General features: G+C 49.6%; 1 protein-coding gene across 2 annotated transcripts in view; it reads left to right on the top strand.

Moving 5' to 3' along the window:
* The window catches only part of slc4a1ap (solute carrier family 4 member 1 adaptor protein), a 183,646-nt gene extending 166,105 nt beyond the window's left edge, over positions 1-17,541 (top strand). For both annotated transcript variants that reach the window (XM_072500163.1, XM_072500164.1), the window contains 4 exons: positions 3,061-3,174; positions 6,218-6,288; positions 13,007-13,079; positions 16,480-17,541. In XM_072500163.1, coding sequence (XP_072356264.1) covers positions 3,061-3,174; positions 6,218-6,288; positions 13,007-13,079; positions 16,480-16,529 — 308 coding nt within the window. In that variant the 3' untranslated portion in view covers positions 16,530-17,541. The remainder of the gene's footprint in view (positions 1-3,060; positions 3,175-6,217; positions 6,289-13,006; positions 13,080-16,479) is intronic.
* The last annotated feature ends 5,744 nt before the right edge of the window (positions 17,542-23,285 follow it).

Raw genomic sequence — 23,285 nt, 5'->3', positions numbered from 1 at the left:
ATCACAAGCTGTTCCAAAAAGCCCTCCTGTAAACATTCAATGAATTCCCTTTCCTTGGGTCCACTGGCAGCATTATTTACCCAGTCCACCTGCATATTGAAGTCCCCCATGATCACTGTGACCTTGCCTTTCTGACATGCACTTTCTATTTCGTGGTGCATTTTGTGCCCCCGGTCCTGACCACTGTTAGGAAGCCTGTACATAACTCCCATTATGGTTTTTTTGCCTTTGTGGTTCCTCAACTCTACCCACACAGACTCCACATCGTCTGACCCTATGTCGTTTAGTGCTATTGATTTAATTTCATTCCTAATTAACAAGGCAAACCCGCCCCCTCTGCCCACCTCTCTGTCTTTTCGAGAGGTTGTGAATCCCTGGATGTTTAAATGCCAGTCCTGAACCCCCTGCAACCATGTCTCTGTGATGCCTACCACATCATACCTGCCAGTCACAATCTGGGCCACAAGCTCATCTACCTTGTTCCGTACACTGCGCGCATTTAAATATAGCACCTTTAATTCTCTATTGACCGTCCCTTTTTGTTTTCTTAGTGTGGTGGACCTTGGTTTACTGAGCCTTTCCATCCACTGTGTCATATTTTGTGGGATGGGGACAATCGTAACCACTCTTGAGTTTTGTCTGTTCGTGTTTTTTTGTATTCCTAAGCAGCTACGCTCCCCACTGATTACTTCACCTCTTGGTTCCCTGACTTTCCCTGCCCCCACAATCTTTAGTTTAAAGTCCTATTGACCACCCTATTTACTCTTTTCGCCAGAACACTGGTCCCAGCTCGGTTCAGGTGGAGACCATCCCAACGGTACAAGCCCCCCCTGTCCCAAAACTGATGCCAGTGTCCCATGAAAAGGAACCCCTCATTCCCACACCACCAACACGTGGCTGAAAGGAATGGGTTGGATTCTCCGCAACCCGACTCCAAAATCGTGGCCGGCGCTGGGGCAGAGAACATAAGAACTAGGAACAGGAGTAGGCCATCTGGCCCCTCGAGCCTGCTCCGCCATTTAATGAGATCATGGCTGATCTTTGTGGACTCAGCTCCACTCTCCGGCCCATACACCATATCCCCGAATCCCTTTATTCTTTAGAAAGGCATTTATCTTTTTCTTAAAAACGTTTAAAGAAGGAGCCTCAACTGCTTCACTGGGCAAGGAATTCCAGAGATTCACAACCCTTTGGGTGAAGAAGTTCCTCCTTCACTCCGTCCTAAATCTACCTCCCCTTATTTTGAGGCTATGCCCCCTAGTTCTGCTTTCCCCGACCAGTGGAAACAAGCTGCCCGCATCTATCCTATCTATTCCCTTCACAATTTTATATGTCTCAATAAGATCCCCCGGCATCCTTCTAAACTCCAATGAGTACAGTCCCAGTCTACTCAACCTCTCGTCATAATCTAATCCCCTCAACTCTGGGATCAACCTAGTGAATCTCCTCTGCACTCCCTCCAGTGGCAATATGTCCTTTCTCAGGTAATCCAGTTTGACGCCGTAATCTGGCCCAGCGACAGTTTCGCGATTCTCCGCGCACCGAAAATCGACGCCGCCGGGGGTGGGGGGCATTGCCAGAGGCCTGCTCAGCAATTCTCTGCCCCAGACCGGTCAAGTTCCCGACGGCGTGGAACTACCCTGCTATTGCCGGTCGGGCTGCTATTGCCGGTCAGTCCGCGGCCGCCCTGGTCGGGGACGGGCGAATCGGAGACAAGGGGGGAAGGCCTTATAGGCAGCCGTGGAATTAATATGCGGTGTTTGAGGATCAGGCGCGCGGCCGACCGGGGGGGTCTCTTTCTTGCGTCTGGCTCCGCGGTCCGAGTCCAACATGGAGCACGGCACGGCCGCTGCCATGCGCATGCTCGGCCTCTGACCCGGGAGTGCGGGGGTCCATATCTACAGCAAAAGCTGCGAGATTCACTCCGGATCCCTGCTAGCCCCCTGCAGGGCTTAGAATTCATTTCACTTTTTTGCAGGGATTTCAGGTAAAACCCCATCGTTTTGATGCCGGCGTGGGGGACATAGTCTCAATAATGGAGAATCCAGCCCAGTGTTCCTGATGGTGGGGGAGTCTAGAAATAGGTGTCATCGTTTGAGGATAAGGGATAATTCTTTTAGGTTTGAGGTGAGGTGGTGAATCTGGAATTCACTACCACAGTAAGTAGTTTAGGCCAAAACGTTGTGTGATTTCAAGAAGGACTTAGATATAGCTTTTAGGGCTAAAGGGGTCATGGGATAAGGTGGGAGGCGATATCAGGATATTGAATCTGATGATCAACCATGATCATAATGAACGGTGGAGTAGGCTCGAAAGGCTTCTATTTTCTATTTATTACCCTGGGTCCCTGGATTACTCATCCAGTGACAATACCATGCCTGCACCGCCCCCCGCTAAATTATTACAAAAGCCTGCACCTCTGCAAGATAAAAACATTATGTTTGACTGCCCACTGCTCAACTTACAAACATTGAATTTGTACCTTTGGTATCCGATTTCCTCGCTTTAGTTAACAATTCTGCTATTGGGGCTGGTTTAGCACACTGGGCCAAATCGCTGGCTTTTAAAGCAGACCAAACAGGCCAGCAGCACAGTTTAATTCCCGTACCAGCCTCCCCGAACAGGCGCCGGAATGTGGCGACTAGGGGCTTTTCACAGTAACTTCATTGAAGTCTACTGGTGACAATAAGCGATTTTCATTTCATTTTCAAGATTGCGTTATTTCCGCACCAAACAACAAGGTTTCAGATCTGAGTCATTGGGTCTCCTAACACCAACATACGCGATCATTCGGCATCCCCAGAGCCCAGTAGTGGCAGTACTTTATCCAAACCTACCTGGTTTCTTGCCTGATTAAGCCAATGTGTTGTCCAGGGATGAATCTGCGTGGCTGGTGATCACACATAATTTCACACAAGACAATCCGGATATTGATTTTGCAATTCATTTGAAATAACTTTCTCTCTGTGGAATTAACTGCTATACAGTTTCAGTGAGCAAACAACTGAATAAGCCTGACTTGCAACATGTTAATCCCTTTTGCTTCGCTCCCTTGAATAGAATCCGCTCTGTTATCTCGGTGCCATAATCAAGAAGGAGTTAAGGATGGTGCATCTCCTTCAATAGAAGACCAGGGGGATTGTGACGACTCTCCATTTAAAGATTCAACCCCAGGTATAGCCAATTCAAATACATCGTCATACAGTTTAGTACATGATTTTTTAAAACACCTGGCATGGCAAACTTGTATAAAATTGATGGAGGAGATAATGGGCTGGATTCTCCGCTGTCGGGATTCTCCGTTTCGCCGGCATCCCGGGACTTTCCTGACAGCGTGGGACTGCCCACAACGGGAAATCCCATTGGCCGGTTGGCGAGACGGAGAATCCCGGTGGGCCGGCTATTGTCTGTCGTTCTATCAACAGTTTGTGAAAAGGTTTGGTGAAGTTGAAGTAATATGTATTTAACACAATGATGCCATTGTGTGCTGACCGACTCCGTGCCTGGACTCAGGACGGTCATTTTTTGCTTTTAGCCCAGCTGGCTAGAATTCTATAACCTCACCCACCCCCTGTCAACTGTCCATGTCAACAAAGACAGAAAAAGTGGGGTTTTACAATTATGGGGGGCTAAATTCAACCAAGGAGCTATCAAACTCAAAACAAGTTTACCAATATCATATTCCCTGTTTTATACATCGAAAGTAAATTGATGGGATGCCCTGCCCTCCTTTATCTGGGGAGTAGCTGGACCATGTACACAAAGGAGATTTCACGGTTAATCCCACCAGGTTAGCTGACCAGTGCTTTCCAATGGATTAACTGACCGCAGACGAGCAGTTGATGGGATCCTAAAACCATCCTAAAAAAGCTACAGTCCGGGCAGGGGGAAGTCGGGCTGATTCGCTATCTGGCAACCTGTCCTGAAACTCTGTACGGGAACTTCCAGTGATGACAGCATCATCAGCCGTGATGTCCACCATAGTTTAAAAAGCCATATATGCTCTCCCGAGACATTTCCACGTGAGGTAATGGGGACACTAAGTGCCAATGGCAGCATATCAGCAGTTCATATCTTTAGGGATAGCAGGCAAGGAGAGAAAATCATCAACGATTAAAAGCAACCATTGGCCTTTTATCAGATGTGGGCCAAAGGAACGCAGACCAGAAGGCTCCAGGATCCGTTCTGCATCAGTACCGAGTTAGCTAATCTTAACGAAGCTCCTGTATTTGAACACAGTACCCCTCGCTAAGAGAGGATCATCGCCAAGGGTTCCCATTCTCAATTGCTGTCTTCTAATCTGCTGAACTGTGCATGTGGAGAGGCTATGGACAAGAAGCCTCTGGGGCAGCACGGTAGCATTGTGGATAGCACAATTGCTTCACAGCTCCAGGGTCCCAGGTCGATTCCGGCTTGGGTCACTGTCTGTGCGGAGTCTGCACATCCTCCCCGTGTCTGCGTGGGTTTCCTCCGGGTGCTCCGGTTTCCTCCCACAATCCAAAAATGTGCAGGTTAGGTGGATTGGCCATGATAAATTGCCCTTAGTGTCCAAAATTGCCCTTAGTGTTGGGTGGGGTTACTGGGTTATGGGGATAGGGGGGCGGTGTTGACCTTATCTGTTATCTCCTTATCTGTTATCTGACTGGTTGACCTGTTTAACACACTAACACGCCCATTAATAATATTACACTTTCAACCTACGAGTGTTCTGCCCCCCCAGCCTTCCACAAGGTAACTCATTCAAGAATAAAACATACGCTTGTAAAATAAATCAATTGCACCTTCCTCACAATACTGTGCATTTACCAAAGGAGCCAACCATTTGAACATAGAACATAGAACCTACAGCACAGAACAGACCCTTCGGCCCTCGATGTTTTGCCGAGCATTGTCCGAAACCAAGATCAAGCTATCCCACACCCTGTCATTCTGGTGTGCTCCATGTGCCGATCCAATAACTGCTTGAAAGTTCCTAAAGTGTCCGACTCCTCTATCACAGCAAGCAGTCCATTCCACACCCTAACCACTCTCTGAGTAAAGAACCTACCTCGGACATCCCTCCTATATCTCCCACCCCGAACCTTATAGTTATGCCCCCTTGGAACAGCTACATTCACCCGAGGAAATAGTCTCTGAACGTCCACTCTATCTATCCCCCTCATCTTATAAACCTCTATTAAGTCGCCTCTCATCCTCCTCCGCTCCAAAGAGAAAAGCCCTAGCTCCCTCAACCTTTCCTCATAAGACCTACCCTCCAAACCAGGCAGCATCCTGGTAAATCTCCTTTGGACCCTTTCCAATGCTTCCACATCCCTCCTATAATGAGGTGACCAGAACTGCACACAATATTCCAAATGTGGTCTCACCAGGGTCATGTATAGTTGCAGCATAACCCTGCGACTCTTAAACTCAAGCCCCCTGTTAATAAATGCTAACACACTATAGGCCTTCTTCACGGCTCTATCCACTTGAGTGGCAACCTTCAGAGATCTGTAGGCATGAACCCCAAGATCTCTCTGTTCCTCCACATTCCTCAGAACCCTGCTGTTGACCCTGTAATCCGCATTCAAATTTGTCCAAGCAAAATGAATCACCTCGCACTTATCAGGGTTGAACTCCATCTGCCATTTTTCGGACCAGCTCTGCATCCTATCAATGTCTCTTTGCAGCCTACAACAGCCCTCCACCTCATCCACTACTCCACCAATCTTGGTGTCAGCAGCAAATTTATTGACCCACCCTTCAGCCCCCTCCTCCAAGTCATTGATAAAAATCACAAATAGCAGAGGACCCAGCACTGATCCCTGCGGTACACCGCTGGTAACTGGTCTCCAGTCTGAAAATTTTCCATCCAGCACCACCCTCTGTCTTCTATGTGATAGCCAGTTACTTATCCAATTGGCCAAATTTCCCTCTATCCCATACCTCCTTACTTACTTCATGAGCCGACCATGGGGAACCTTATCAAACGCCTTACTGAAATCCATGTATACGACATCAACTGCTCTACCTTCATCTACACACTTAGTTATCTCCTGAAAGAATTCAATCAAATTTGTGAGACCAGACTTACCCAAGGGGGACTATGTATGATCAAGAGGCTAGGCTGGACCAGGATATCATTGGTATTGTGCCTCAGTTGAAAACTATCAAAGCAAGTTTTAAAAATATATCAATAACCGAGATCTAACAATTTCTTCTTTGTTTGCTTCAAAAGCCATGACCGACTCTAATGATGAGAAAAGTAAAGGAAAAGTGGTGAAGAAGAAAATCTATGGTCCAAAGAAAGTAGGCAATTTATACCTATTATCATTTCTGCGGGTTACGCTTACCAGCCAGTTTGTTATTTATCATGCACAGAAAATCAATTCTGGAATTAGTATTTTTGGCGTATCAGAGCGATGCAGTGCAATGGAGAGGCTGACAGGTTTTCTTCACATCAGTTTTCCTTGCATGTTGAGCTCGCAGTCAGACATGGAGAATGCACTAATGCAGGCTTGTCCAAACGTTTTGCTGGAGGGCCATAAATTCAATTTTTTTCTCACTGAAAGGGGCTGCTGAGCAAATTTCAGAGAGGTAACATTCAGCAAAACAAGGCTCATGAATTCAACAAAATAGGATGAAAAGAACAAAATAATAATATGAGAGTCAGAGAGTGTGTCAAATCCCAGTTTTGGGTTGCTCACTCACCCTCACCCGCTGTAAGTCGATGAGAGTGCATGATGGTGTGTGGGTGATGGTGAATGAGAAGTCTGAGACTGGAAATGACCAAACTGCACAGACACACTCTGTCCCTGCACACACTCTTTCTCCCCTCGCTCACTCCGCTGTCCCCCCCCCCCCCAACGCACTCTGCCCCCTTACATTCTCTCTCTCATACCTCACACATTGTCTTCTCTCACCCACAGCCCCCCCACACACACACACACTCCCCTCTCTTTATCCCCACTCTCCTCTCTTCCCCTCACACTCTGTGTGTGTCTCTCTCCCACATCATTTTCTCCTCCTCATCCTCTCCCTCCCACACCCCCTCTCAGTTCCCACCTCCTGACGTTCTCCTCACACCCTACCCTCCCCCTCACAACTTGTCCGTCCCCCTCACAACTTGTCCGTCCCCCTCACACCCTGTCCGTCCCCCTCACACCCGGTCCGTCCCCCTCACACCCTGTCCGTCCCCCTCACATCCTCACCGTTCCCCTCGCACCCTGTCCCTCCACTCACACACTGTCCGTCCCCCTCACACCCTGTCCGTCCCCCTCACACCCTGTCCGTCCCCCTCACACCCTGTCCGTCCCCCTCACACCCTGTCCGTCCCCCTCACACCCTGTCCGTCCCCCTCACACCCTGTCTGTCCCCTCACACCCTGTCTGTTCCCCTCACACCTTGTCCGTCCCCTCACACCCTGTCCGTCCCCCTCACACCCTGTCCGTCCCCCTCACACCCTGTCCGTCCCCCTCACACCCTGTCCGTCCCCCTCACACCCTGTCCGTCCCCCTCACACCCTGTCCGTCCCCCTCACACCCTGTCCGTCCCCCTCACACCCTGTCCGTCCCCCTCACACCCTGCCCTCCCCCTCACACCCTGTCCCTCCCCCTCACACCCTGTCCGTCCCCCTCACACCCTGTCCCTACCTTCACACCTGTCTGTCCCCCTCACATCCTGTCCGTCCCCCTCACATCCTGTCCGTCCCCCTCACACCCTGTCCGTCCCCCTCACACCCTGTCCGTCCCCCTCACACCCTGTCCGTCCCCCTCACACCCTGTCCGTCCCCCTCACACCCTGTCCGTCCCCCTCACACCCTGTCCGTCCCCCTCACACCCTGTCCGTCCCCCTCACACCCTGTCCGTCCCCCTCACACCCTGTCCGTCCCCCTCACACCCTGTCCGTCCCCCTCACACCCTGCCCTCCCCCTCACACCCTGTCCCTCCCCCTCACACCCTGTCCGTCCCCCTCACACCCTGTCCCTACCTTCACACCTGTCTGTCCCCCTCACATCCTGTCCGTGCCCCTCACACCCTGTCCCTCCCCCTCACACCCTGTCCCTCCCCCTCACACCCTCCCCCTCCCCCTCACACCCTGTCCATCCCCCCCCCCCACACCCTGTCCGTCGCCCACCCACACCCGGTCCCTCCCCCTCACACCCTGTCCGTCCCCCTTACACTCTGTCCATCCCCTCACACCCTGTCCGTACCCCTCACACCCTGTCCGTACCCCTCACACCCTGTCCGTACCCCTCACACCCTGTCCGTCCCCCTCACACCCTGTCCGTACCCCTCACACCCTGTCCGTACCCCTCACACCCTGTCCGTCCCCCTCACACCCTGTCCGTCCCCCTCACACCCTGTTCCTCCCCCTCACACCCTGTCTCTACCCTCACACTCTGCCCTCCCCTCACACCCTGCCCTCCCCACACACCCTGTCCGTCCCCCTTACACTCTGTCCATCCCCTCACACCCTGTCCGTCCCCTTCACACCCTGTCCGTACCCCTCACACCCTGTCCGTACCCCTCACACCCTGTCCGTCCCCCTCACACCCTGTCCGTACCCCTCACACCCTGTCCGTCCCCCTCACACCCTGTCCGTCCCCCTCACACCCTGTCCGTACCCCTCACACCCTGTCCGTCCCCCTCACACCCTGTTCCTCCCCCTCACACCCTGTCTCTACCCTCACACTCTGCCCTCCCCTCACACCCTGCCCTCCCCACACACCCTGTCCATCCCCCTCACACTCTGTCCATCCCCTCACACCCTGTCCGTCCCCCTCACACCCTGTCCGTACCCCTCACACCCTGTCCGTACCCCTCACACCCTGTCCGTCCCCCTGACACCCCGTCTGTCCCCCTGACACCCTGTCCGTCCCCCTCACACCCTGTCTCTACCCTCACACTCTGCCCTCCCCCTCACCCTGTCCCTCCCCTCACACCCTGTCTGTCCCCTCACACCCTGTCTGTCCCCTCACACCCTGCCCTCCCCTCACACCCTGCCCTCCCCTCACACCCTGCCCTCCCCACACACCCTGTCCCTCCCCTCACACCCTGTCCGTCCCCTACCACCCTGCCCTCCCCTCACACCATGCCCTCCCCTCACACCCTGCCCTCCCCTCACACCCTGTCTGTCCCCTCACACCCTGCCCTCCCCTCACACCCTGCCCTCCCCTCACACCCTGCCCTCCCCTCACACCCTGCCCTCCCCTCACACCCTGCCCTCCCCTCTCACCCTGCCCTCCCCTCTCACCCTGCCCTCCCCTCACACCCTGCCCTCCCCTCACACCCTGCCCTCCCCTCACACTCTGCCCTCCCCTCACACCCTGCCCTCCCCTCACATCCTGCCCTCCCCTCACATCCTGCCCTCCCCTCACACCCTGCCCTCCCCTCACACCCTGCCCTCCCCTCACACCCTGTCCGTCCCCTCACACCCTGTCCGTCCCCTCACACCCTGCCCTCCCCCTCACACCCTGCCCTCCCCTCACACCCTGCCCTCCCCTCACACCCTGCCCTCCCCTCACACCCTGCCCTCCCCTCACACCCTGCCCTTCCCTCACACCCTGCCCTTCCCTCACACCCTGCCCTTCCCTCACACCCTGCCCTTCCCTCACACCCTGCCCTTCCCTCACACCCTGCCCTTCCCTCACACCCTGCCCTTCCCTCACACCCTGCCCTCCCCTCACACCCTGCCCTCCCCTCACACCCTGCCCTCCCCTCACACCCTCTCCGTCCCCTCACACCCTGCCCTCCCCTCACACCCTGCCCTCCCCTCACACCCTGCCCTCCCCTCACACCCTGCCCTCCCCTCACACTCTGCCCTCCCCTCTCACCCTGCCCTCCCCTCACACCCTGTCCGTCCCCTCACACCCTGTCCGTCCCCTCACACCCTGTCCGTCCCCTCACACCCTGTCCGTCCCCTCACACCCTGTCCGTCCCCTCACATCCTGCCCTCCCCTCACACCCTGCCCTGCCCTCACACCCTGCCCTGCCCTCACACCCTGCCCTGTCCTCACACCCTGCCCTCCCCTCACACCCTGTCCCTCCCCTCACACGCTGCCCTCCCCTCACACGCTGCCCTCCCCTCACACGCTGCCCTCCCCTCACACGCTGCCCTCCCCTCACACGCTGCCCTCCCCTCACACGCTGCCCTCCCCTCACACGCTGCCCTCCCCTCACACGCTGCCCTCCCCTCACACGCTGCCCTCCCCTCACACCCTGCCCTCCCCTCACACCCTGTCTGTCTCCTCACACCCTGCCCTCCCCTCACACCCTGCCCTCCCCTCACACCCTGCTCTCCCCTCACACCCTGCCCTCCCCTCACACCCTGCCCTCCCCTCACACCCTGTCCCTCCCCTCACACCCTGCCCTCCCCTCACACCCTGCCCTCCCCTCACATCCTGTCCGTCCCCCTCACACGCTGCCCTCCCCTCACACCCTGTCCGTCCCCCTCACACCCTGCCCTCCCCTCACACGCTGCCCTCCCTTCACATCCTGTCCCTCCCCTCACACCCTGCCCTCCCCTCACACCCTGTCTGTCTCCTCACACGCTGCCCTCCCCTCACACGCTGCCCTCCCCTCACACGCTGCCCTCCCCTCACACGCTGCCCTCCCCTCACACGCTGCCCTCCCCTCACACGCTGCCCTCCCCTCACACGCTGCCCTCCCCTCACACGCTGCCCTCCCCTCACACGCTGCCCTCCCCTCACACGCTGCCCTCCCCTCACACGCTGCCCTCCCCTCACACGCTGCCCTCCCCTCACACGCTGCCCTCCCCTCACACGCTGCCCTCCCCTCACACGCTGCCCTCCCCTCACACGCTGCCCTCCCCTCACACCCTGTCCGTCCCCCTCACACCCTGTCTGTCCCCCCACACCCTGCCCTCCCCTCACACCCTGCCCTCCCCTCACACCCTGTCCCTCCCCTCACACCCTGTCCGGTCCCCACACATCCTGCGTTGAAGGTCTGGCTAATGGCGGGGGACACCTTTGTGGCAGGTTGCGCAGAAACCCCCGCCCATTGTATCTGAAATATTTAAGACTTTTAAGATTCCTGAGATGTGATCAGGTGCCATATGAATGCAAGTGTTTATTTTCATGTTAGAGGGCTAGGAGGATGAAAAATTCTCTGGACCTGTTCAGGGTCAAAGGTCAGAATTTCTGAATTATGTGATCAGATATGCTTTGGCCAAGAACTGCGCAGCCTTCAACACATATCACTGTACTGCCTCTCACAACTAGTGCCCTCCCTCATTATGTTACATCGAGAACCAGCTCCAATATAATGAATTTAATTTAAGTGAATATCCTTCGACAATTGAAAACATGAGCAGCTTATTGAAAGATACATTTGTAGAGATATCAGCAAGATGCGCAAAGCTTTTTTTAATGAAAATCTAATGGAAAAAGACCTACTTGATCAAATCCTATTTTATTCATTTTAACACTTGCCTACAGTCTGTTGCAGAAGGCCTCTTGGTAGATACTGTTTTATATATTAAAGCATAACCTTTGTTTCAGTATTCTGTCCATCTGTTAGTCCTATTTAAAGGATAGATAAGCAGGTGGATTTAAGATATACTTGAGGCTGTACTTCAGTTTTTTTTTTTAATTTCTTGCCAAATTTCTCCTCTCCTGAAGGAGCTGGGACACGGTTCCATGGAAACTAGCTTCTGTCTGGGAGCTGTTATAAGTGACCGCTCTTGTTTGAATGCAGTCAATGAACATCAAGCAGGCAATGCAGTCATCTTTTCTTTTTAGACATTTTTTCCAATTAAGGGGCAAATTCGCATAGCCAATCCACCTACCCAGCACATCGTTTGGGTTGTGAGGGTGAGACCTGTGCAGACACGGGGAGAATTCTCCCTTTTGCTACCGAAGTGGACAACCTCACATTTATCCACATTATACTACATGCATGTGCCCACTCACTTAGCATGTCCAATTCCACTGAAGCATCTCTGCATCCTCCTCACAGCTCACCCTCCCACCCAACTTTGTACCATCTACAAATTTGGAGTTAATACATCTAGTCCTCGTCCAAATCATTAATATATAATGTGAACAGTTGGGGTCCTAGCACAGATCCTTGCGGTACCCTACTAGCCACTGCCCTCCAATCAGTAAAAGAGCCATTTATTCCAACTTTTTGCTTCCTGTCTGCTAACCAGCTTTCTATCCATCTCAAGTTACTACCCATAATCCCATGCACTTTAACTTTACATATTAACCTGCTATATGAGACCTCATCAAAAGCCTTCTAGAAGTCTAAATAAACCACATCCACCAGTTCTCCCTGGTCAACTCTACTAGTTACATCTTCAAAGAATTCCAGTAGATTTGTGAAGCGTGATTTTCCTTTTGTAAATCCATGCTGACTTTGTCTGATTACACCACTGCTTTCCTGGCCTGGGTTGGCCAGGTGCAGTGTTCTGCCTAGCAACGGTTAGTGATTTGTTCCTGCGTGATACTTTCTGAGAGGATTGGGCAGAAGCATTCAGAATTAGTGGAAGAAACGCTCTCTCTCCTACTTGCTGAAGTGAAAGAACTGCTCTATTGTTCCGAAAGAAGAGTGTGTCCAGCATATCCTTTGCTGTGAACCTGGAATGATATTGAGTCTGCAGAAAAGATAGACAACCTTGTCAGAGGAAACCATCTCAAGCCTAGAAGGGAGAAATATCGAAATGACAGCTGAACGTCAGAAAGGCACTAACTAGAAGTTATCCCAATGCATCAAAGATTCTTATCCTTTCATTTTTATTATTTTCTTTCCCTTTCCCCTCTGTGTTAATTGTGTGCGTGCGTGTGGAGAGGGGGGTGCTAGAAAGGGGAAACACACAGTTTAACATTCCTGACGGAGAAGATACTTGATCCAGAATGCCAGACCCTTTCATTGTAGTCTTTTCTACTTTGTTATCAGATTTGCAGTGCAATAGTTTTTCCCTCTGTTTGATATGTGTAACAGATGCGGATTGCTTGACTTTGCCTCCAATTATTTCTGTTTATTTAATAATTCTCTTCCCACAGCCATCTCAACAACTCTCATCAGAACACTACCCTGTGAACGATCCTGACTACTGTGTGTGGATGCCCCCTTCAGGTACATCCCAGCAACTGCTTTTGGAGAGATGAGTACCATTAGACTGGAATTTGCTGAAAGATTATGGGTGCTGGAATGACACGCGCTTTTATTAGAGTTCTACATGGCCAGTAACTTGTGGTGAGAATGATATTACCCCAAGAACTGCGAGTCACCCTAAGTCACTGGCCATTTTACGTCGCTACGCTATTAGTTTTACAATAACAGCAGCTCACGATTAACCTCACCATTTTCATGACTTTACGCTATACATTCATTGACCGTTAAACACGGGAAGTTAAGTCTATTAATATCAGCGTTAAGACCCTTTAAAGAATGTGATCATTATTATGGTTGCCAATCATCCTCTTTAACCCAAAAAGTACTAATTATGTTGCCTGGGCTAGAGCATTTCAGCTAAGTTGAGAGGCTGGGTTTTTTTTTCCTGGTGCAGAGAAGGTTGAGGGGGGACCTAATTATGAGGGACACAGATAGTGTGGTTAGGAAGGTACTTTTTAGAGGGGTCAATAACCAGGGGGTCATAGATTAAGGTAAGGGGCAGGGGATTTGGAGGGAATTTGAGGAGAAACTTTTTCACCCAGAAGGTGGTGGGAATCTGGAACTCGCTACCTGAAAGCGTGACAGAGGCGGGAACCCACATTTAAGAATCATTTAGGATGAGCACTTGAACCGCCGTAGCATACAAGGCTACGGACCACCAAAATGGGATTAGAGTAAATAGGTGCTTGATGGCTGTTGCAGACACGATGGGGCGAAGAGCCACGTTCTGTGCTGTAAACATTTATGACCAAGTGTCTCTTTCCATCAGGTAATGAATTGCTGACAATTTTTAAATTGTCCAAGTTGCGGGAGGGGGGGGCCGGTTCTTGCGTATCATTCCTGTGAATTTCCCTCTCAGCACAATCTTTCTTTCCCATTCTCCATTTTCCTTTCTCTACCTGAATTTAGTTGTCCTCTCCGTACTCCCTCCATTTCCTTCTCAGTCTTCAAATCTCGTTGGTCAAGGAGATCACTAGTTGGTCCCATCAGTCAACAAAGCCCCAGAGACCCCGTTTCCCTGGTCACCACCGTTATCAGCTCCGATTTACAGCAATGTGCAGGAGAAAATATTTTGAGCTGAGGGACACAGAAAATAAAATCTTAAACTCGTGGGATTTCCTGTCCCAGCACATACGGCCCAATCTCTCAAATTTATAGTTTTTCTGTACATTCTCTTCCAGCCCACCTCTGAACAGTTCTTTCTGTTGCATATTTCACAATTGCTTCCTGTGGTAAATTTTAAATGTTTCAATTTTATAGGTGCACTGAACAAGAAGTTCAGCATGCCTTGTTTGATATAATTTTGTGTCTGTTTGCTCTATTGCATCCAGATTGCGTACTTGCTTTCCAGCAATTGGGGATGGACAATAAATGCTGGCTTTGCCGGAAACACCCACACCCGATGAATGAATAAAGGGGAATTCTCCTCCAGCTCCCCCTCACTGAAATTCATCTTCACCTCATGGCTGTTTGTGGAATCTGGGGGTGCAAAGCAACATTTACCTCCACAATAGTTTGTGCATTTCACCTTATATGAAGCACACCTCTAACAGAGTAGATCTGGCACCACATAAATTGCAATTACGTTCTGTGTTTTGGTCTAACACGTTACATAGTTACATACACAGAAGATAGGAGTAGGAGGAGGCCTTTTGGCCCTTCGAGCCTGCTCTGCCATTCATCACGATCATGGCTGATCATCCAACTCAGTAGCCTAATCCTGCTTTCTCCCCATAGCCTTTGATCCATTCTCCCCAAGTGCTATATCCAGCTGCCTCTTGAATATATTCAATGTTTTAGCATCAACAAATTCCTGTGGTAATGAATTCCACAGGCTCACCACTCTTTGTGTGAAGAAATGTCTCCTTAACTCTGTCCAAAATGGTTGACCCTGAATCCTCAGACTGTGACCCCTGGTTCTGGAAACACCCATCATTGGTAACATCCTCCATGCATCTACCCTGTCTAGCCCTATTAGCATTTTATAAGTCTCTATGAGACCCCCCCCCCTCATTCTTCTGAACTCCAGCGAGAACAATCCTCATATGACAGTCCCGCCATCCCTGGAATCAGTCTGGTAAATCTTCGCTGCACCCCCTCGAGAGCAAGAACATCCTTCCTCAGAGAAGGAGACCAAAACTGCACAGAATACTCCAAGTGTGGCCTCACCAAGGCCCTGTGCAATTGCAGCAACACATCCCTGCTTCTATGCTCGAAACCTCTCATAATGAAGGCCAACATACCATTAGCCTTCTTTACCGCCTGCTGCACCTGCATGTTTCCCTTCAGCGACTGGTGCACAAGGACACCCAGGTCCCGCTGCACACTCCCCTCTCCCAATTTACAACCATTCAGGTGGTAATCTGCCTTCCTGTTTTTGCTTCCAAAGTGCATAACCTCACACTTATCCAAATTATACTGCATCTGCCATTGATTTGCCCACTCGCCCAACCTGTCCAAATCTTGCTGTAGGATCCCTGCATCCTCGTCACAATTCACCCTCCCACCTAATTTTGTATCTTCTGCAAACTTTGAGATGTTACATTTTGTTCCCTCATCCAAATCATTAATATATATTGTGAATAGCTGGGGTCCCAGCACCGATCCCTGTGGTACCCCCCTAGTACTGTCTGCCAATTTGAAAAGGACCCATTAATCCCTACTCTTTGTTTCCTCTCTGCCAACCAGTTTTCTATCCATGTTCTCCCCGTGTGTGCGTTGGTTTCCTCCGGGTGCACCGGTTTCCTCCCACAGTCCAAAGATGTGCAGGTTAGGTGGATTGGCCATGTTAAATTGCCTCTTAGGTTAGGCAGGGTTACTGGTTTACGGGGATAGGGTGGAGGTGTGGGCTTAAGAGGGATGCTCTTTCCAAGGGCTGGTGCAGACTCGATGAGCCGAATGGCCTCCTTCTGCACTGTAAATTCTATGATAATATTGAGGATTTGATAGTGTTTCCGAGCACTAAAGCTAATCATTTATTTTCAGTGGAGGGTCTTAGAAAATCATAAAATAGGTATGGATCAGCAGGCCCATTCTAGCTTAATATACAGAAAGAATCTCCAGTTCATTACTCCCACCCATCCAGTTAAATCATCCAAATGTGTCTTTGCAGTTTTTGTCTCCATTATCCTTTGAAAACGTCCATTCACATGATAGTGAAGAACTTCCTGACATCAAGCGGCTCCCAATCTTTCTGTATTAAGGGGAGAGGGTGTTTCTTTTTGTTGGTAAACCCATTTGCAAGTTAAACCCATTTGAAGTGGGGAGAAATTCAAATCAGTGTATTTGTACTCTTTAAAACGCTGTATCTCATATTTGTGGGGGGGACCAGTTTGTTCACTTTTTTTTTTCCCTTCCCAAGGTCAAACGGGTGACGGTAGGACACATCTGAATGACAAATACGGCTATTGAAAACTCAAGGCAGGCGACAACTCTCAAGGACTTGCACCTGACTGGAGGGGAATACGTGACTGTACTGCCACCCTCAGAGCACCATGTTTTGGATTCTGGGCACCGATGCTGAGGTGGCAGCTGGTGCGGTGTTAAAGGGCAATCCTGTGAATTTCATATCTGCCGTTATTCTGCTGTTTTGTACCCTGCACCCTACCCTACCGGGCTGCTTTTGGGATCTTACTCTGCACAAAATCAACGTTCATACAAAGAGCCTTTGCTCCTTTTTGGGTTGGGGTTTGGAACGGATTTGCAGTCACACCTGGTTGACAAACACCGCCAGCGAGGTCGCACTTCAGAGCGACGAGAAATTACCCTGTGTCTGCACGGTAAGCACGTGGCATCGGCAACGCCGCCAGGAACAATCTCCTTCCCTCCCCCACCCAAATTGGAGGATGGACTCCTCCATGTGGGGAAACGAAACAGGAGTTTTTCACTAGATACACTTGTAGCTGCAGCAAGCGTCTGTGGAAGCCCACAGATGACAAGAGCCTGCTCACCAACCTAGTTCATACCATGCGCACCATTGATTTGTGAAGTTTGGGTGAGGCTCCCACAATGAATAGCCATAACCATGCTTTGGATTCCTTCTGCTTATTGTGCACTGCATCGGTTTAGTGGGGTTTTTAATTGCTTCACTGCTTGCTCATACTTTGTTTCTATAAATATTATTTACGGTTGCAATGTAAGAGTAATGTTACAAGTTCAGGCTCCCCGCTGGAAACCTCACCCACCGGAAGTTCATATTCGAAATTCTTAGGGTGCGACACACATCCATTTGCCCGACCGTCAGCAATGCGGAGCACCCCCAGAATTTCAGCAACGTTAGTTGGAAAATTGTCCCTTGTACGCTTGCCTGTATCAGCAACCATGTTGTGTTGTCACTTCGAAAAGGGAGAGGCTGTGCTTTAGTTGTGTGGCATTCAACTGCTTTGTTATAATGGGAATAAATCCTGTCATATGGAACTATGAATATGATTTTGTTAACTTATTTCTAATATATGTTATTAGGCAATGATATGGGGCTTTTGTAGACTTGAAATGGATTTTATGATGCCTATCTAGCGGTAATTAGATTTACCCAGGCATGGGCTTGGGATCACGCCTGTTCCTGTTCTCCACAGCCCTGCGTTTGCTGATGTTTATTAGCTCACCTCAGTAGCTTCAGACACCTCTGAACACACTACCCACAAGAGAAATGAAACATCAAGTTTTATCATTTTGTCTCTTGAGGTCATTTTTTTTGTTCGAAACAAACTGAAATCTGTAATCACCGAGTATAACTGTTCCATAGCATCACTTGTGCACTGTGAATTCCACCAGGAAACCTTCAGGAAGAATGTGAGTGCACAGTATTTTCTCAAGTGTTTTTATCTATAATACTATTGTGCTTCCCTATCCCCCAGCTTATTTGTCTCATTGAAGACGGACGAGAATTGTTTTCCTGTTTTATGCTTCCGTTTAGATCAATAAAACGAAACCGCTATTAATTCTTAACATCCGCCACCTCTCCTTGCAAGCAACTTTATGGAGGGGGAAAATGGTTCTGCACCAAGTTCAGCTACTATTTCTGTTTGCATCTTTGTTTTTTCATTTGCTACATTGAACTGTGAGGAGAGTTGTTTTGTTCCATTTGAGGGGAATATTTAAAGAATGTTATACAACGGGAGGCAGTATCCAGCCTGTAGTGCTGGTGACAGCTCCCTAATAGAGCTGCCTCCTTAGTCCCGTTATCATGCCTTTTCCCTGTGTCCTAGGCAAGATAGGTATTTCACCACTTACCCTTTGAAAGCGATTCTGCTTCCATCACAGTTTTTTTTTAAGGCAGCACTCCATGAACTAATATGCAATTCTCCGATACCCCAATGATGGTGAGGATGGATGGGGGTCGGGGAACCGGCTCACTGTCGTGCACGCGTGCTGTGGGGGCGGGGGTGACTTGGAAATTTAGTGAGGGGAGGTGGGGTCGAGGGTTGGGAGTGTTGCCCATGTGAGGGGGGGGGGCAGGTCGGGGACCTTTAGCTTAATTTTGATCTCTGAGGAGCCAGCCTTACCAATGATTTTAGATCCCCCTCCAAACAAAATTTTACGTGTGGGCGAATTCAGTAAGAATCTCCCCAAGCTCCAAATAAAAATTTTAATGTGGGTGAATTCTGATAGGAATCACGCTGGAACAGCCGGTAGGATTCCTGCCCAAACTGGTTTTCCTGACCAAAATTACAACTTATTTTTAGGGGGATTTCTGCCCAATGCCTACATTTGTTTGATTTTTTTTTTTCCATTTATGCCCTCTGACTACAAAGTCACCCGCAGTTAAACAATATATTTTACAATTAAGGGGCAATTTAGCGTGGCCAATTCACCTACCCTGCACATCTTTGGGTTGTGGGGTTGAGACCCACGCAGACACGGGGAGAATGTGCAAACTTCACACTGACAGTGACCCAGAGCCGGGATTGAACCCGGGTCCACAAAGTCGTGAGGAAGCAGTGCTAACCACTGTGCCACCGTGCTGCCCACTGGCAGTTTATTTTGTTTCCTCCCCCCCCCCCCCCCTCACATCACCCTATCAAACCTGTCAAAATTGTGACCACAATTCGGTGACGTTTACGTTAATGATGGAAAGGGATAAGTATACACCGCAGGGCAAGAGTTATAGCTGGGGGAAGGGCAATTATGATGCCATTAGACGTGACTTGGGGGGGATAAGGTGGAGAAGTAGGCTGCAAGTGTTGGGCACACTGGATAAGTGGGGCTTGTTCAAGGATCAGCTACTGCGTGTTCTTGATAAGTATGTACCGGTCAGACAGGGAGGAAGGCGTCGAGCGAGGGAACCGTGGTTTACCAAGGAAGTGGAATCTCTTGTTAAGAGGAAGAAGGAGGCCTGTGTGAAGTTTCGGTTGGGGCGATGGATAGTTACAAGGTAGCGAGGAAGGATCTAAAAAGAGAGCTAAGACGAGCAAGGAGGGGACATGAGAAGTATTTGGCAGGAAGGATGAAGGAAAACCCAAAAGCTTTCTATAGGTATGTCAGGAATAAGCGAATGACTAGGGAAAGAGTAGGACCAGTCAAGGACAGGGATGGGAAATTGTGTGTGGAGTCTGAAGAGATAGGCGAGATACTAAATGAATATTTTTCGTCAGTATTCACTCAGGAAAAAGATAATGTTGTGGAGGAGAATGCTGAGCCCCAGGCTAATAGAATAGATGGCATTGAGGTACGTAGGGAAGAGGTGTTGGCAATTCTGGACAGGCTGAAAATAGATAAGTCCCCGGGACCTGATGGGACTTATCCTAGGATTCTCTGGGAGGCCAGGGAAGAGATTGCTGGACCTTTGGCTTTGATTTTTATGTCATCATTGGCTACAGGAATAGTGCCAGAGGACTGGAGGACAGCAAATGTGGTCCCTTTGTTCAAAAAGGGGAGCAGAGACAACCCCGGCAACTATAGACCGGTGAGCCTCACGTCTGTAGTGGGTAAAGTCTTGGAGGGGATTATAAGAGACAAGATTTATAATCATCTAGATAGGAATAATATGATCAGGGATAGTCAGCATGGCTTTGTGAAGGGTAGGTCATGCCTCACAAACCTTATTGAGTTCTTTGAGAAGGTGACTGAACAGGTAGACGAGGGTAGAGCAGTTGATGTGGTGTATATGGATTTCAGCAAAGCGTTTGATAAGGTTCCCCACGGTAGGCTATTGCAAAAAATACGGAGGCTGGGGATTGAGGGTGATTTAGAGATGTGGATCAGAAATTGGCTAGCTGAAAGAAGACAGAGGGTGGTGGTTGATGGGAAATGTTCAGAATGGAGTACAGTCACAAGTGGAGTACCACAAGGATCTGTTCTGGGGCCGTTGCTGTTTGTCATTTTTATCAATGACCTAGAGGAAGGCGCAGAAGGGTGAGTGAGTAAATTTGCAGACGATACTAAAGTCGGTGGTGTTGTCGATAGTGTGGAAGGATGTAGCAGGTTACAGAGGGATATAGATAAGCTGCAGAGCTGGGCTGAGAGGTGGCAAATGGAGTTTAATGTAGAGAAGTGTGAGGTGATTCACTTTGGAAGGAATAACAGGAATGCGGAATATTTGGCTAATGGTAAAGTTCTTGAAAGTGTGGATGAGCAGAGGGATCTAGGTGTCCATGTACATAGATCCCTGAAAGTTGCCACCCAGGTTGATAGGATTGTGAAGAAGGCCTATGGAGTGTTGGCCTTTATTGGTAGAGGGATTGAGTTCCGGAGTCGGGAGGTCATGTTGCAGCTGTACAGAACTCTGGTACGGCCGCATTTGGAGTATTGCGTACAGTTCTGGTCACCGCATTATAGGAAGGACGTGGAGGCTTTGGAGCGGGTGCAGAGGAGATTTACCAGGATGTTGCCTGGTATGGAGGGAAAATCTTATGAGGAAAGGCTGATGGACTGAGGTTGTTTTGGTTGGAGAGAAGAAGGTTAAGAGGAGACTTAATAGAGGCATACAAAATGATCAGGGGGTTGGATAGGGTGGACAGTGAGAGCCTTCTCCCGCGGATGGATATGGCTGGCACGAGGGGACATAACTTTAAACTGAGGGGTAATAGATATAGGACAGAGGTCAGAGGTAGGTTCTTTACGCAAAGAGTAGTGAGGCCGTGGAATGCCCTACCTGCTACAGTAGTGAACTCGCCAACATTGAGGGCATTTAAAAGTTTATTGGATAAACATATGGATGATAATGGCATAGTGTAGGTTAGATGGCTTTTGTTTCGGTGCAACATCGTGGGCCGAAGGGCCTGTACTGCGCTGTATTGTTCTATGTTCTAAAATATTGAATACTTGGGATACACAACACACTGGGCGGATTAAACTCCATTTGCCATTTTGCTGCCCAAATCTCCAACCTATCTATGTGCTGCTGTATCCTCTGACAATCCTCAACACAATCTGCCACTCCACCAACCTTAATGTCATCCACGAATTTACTAATCAGATCAGCTACATTTTCCTCCAAATCATTTATGTATACCACAAACAACAATTTGCACGTTCTCCCCGTGTCTGCGTGGGCTTCACCCCCACATTCAAAAAATGTGCATGTTAGGTGGATTGGCCATGCTAAATTGCCCCTTAATTGGAAAAAATAATTGGGCACTCTAAATTTAAAATAAAAACAGAGGCCCCAGCACCGATCCCTGTGGAACACCACTAGTCCCAGCCTTCCATTCAGAAAAACACACTTCTACTGCTACCCTTTGCCTTCTATGACCGAACTAGTTCTGTATCCATCTTACCACCTCGTATCTGATCCCGTGTGACTTCACCTTTTGTGATGTGAAGATGTCGGCATTGATCTGGGGTGGGCACAGTAAGAGGTCTTACAACACCAGGTTAAAGTCCAACAGGTTTGTTTGAAATCACTAGCTTTCGGAGCACTGCCCCTTCATCAGGTGAGTGAAGAGGTGGGTTACACAAACACATATACAGACAAAGTCAATGATATAAGATGCTACCTTGATTGCAAGTTTTTGAAGATAATTAATTCTTTGCAGGTCCAGACGGTGCGACTGGAGAGAAGGATAATCACAGGTTAAAGAGGTGTGAATTGTCTCAGGTCAGGACAGCTGGTAGGATTTTGCAAGCCCAGGCCAGGTGGTGGAGGAGGAATGTAATGAGACATGAATCCAAGGTCCTGGTTGAGGCCGTACTCATGCGTGCGGAATTTGGCTATCAGATTCTGCGCTGTCGAGCATCCTGAAGGCCGCCTTGGAGAACGCTTACCCGAAGATCAGAGATCTTTTGTACCAGTCTGCCATGAGGCACTTGTCAAAGGCTTTACTGAAGTCCATGTAAACAACATCCACTGCCCTCACCGCATCAATCATCTTTGTCACCTTCCTCAAAAAACAAAATCAGTTAGTGAGGCACAACCTCCCCTTCACAAAACCATGCTGTCTATTGCTAATGAATCCATTTGTTTCCAAATGGGTATAAATTCTGTCCCTGAGAATTTTACCGGCCTATAGTTTCCAGGATTATTCCTGATCCCTTTCTTAAACAGCAGTACCACATTGACTATTCTCCAGTCCTCTGGGATCACATCTGGAGCCAATGAGGAGACAAAGATGTCAGTCAAGGCCCCAGCAATTTCCTCCATTGCTTCCCTCAGTATTCTGGGGTAAATCCCATCCGCCCCAGGAGACTTATCTACCTTAATGTCTTTTAAAACACCCAATATCTCCTGTTTTTTGAGACTATACACGCACCCTACCCTAGAATCATCTTCTTTGGTGAACACTGATGCAAAGTACTCATTTAGTACCTTGCCCATTTCCTGTGGTTCAACACATAGATTACCCCCACTGTCCTTAAATGGTCCAATTCTTTCCCTGGCCACCCTCTTGCTTTTTACAGATGAATAAAAAGCTTTGGGATTCACCTTAATCCTACTTGCCAAGGACTTTTCAAGGTGAGATGAATTGAAACGCAAGCATCAGTTATGCTAAACTTGCATTTTATCCAGGGGGGATGGCCAATTAGATGGTATTTAAAGAGGATATTCAAGAAGCCGAGGGAGATGGAGAGATTTAAGGATTAAACCCCAGACCCTGCCTTCCATGCAGCTGAAATCAGGACCCCCTCAAGAATCCTCAAAGTGTCGCAGTCAGAGAAATGAAGAGTTGTGTGTGTGTGGGTGAAGATGATTATGGTTTAGCACAGGGCTATATCGCTGGCTTTGAAAGC

Source organism: Scyliorhinus torazame, chromosome 4 (assembly GCF_047496885.1).
Source record: "Scyliorhinus torazame isolate Kashiwa2021f chromosome 4, sScyTor2.1, whole genome shotgun sequence".
Classification (NCBI taxonomy): Eukaryota; Metazoa; Chordata; class Chondrichthyes; order Carcharhiniformes; family Scyliorhinidae; genus Scyliorhinus; species Scyliorhinus torazame.
This window is presented reverse-complemented; position numbering and strand designations above follow the sequence as displayed.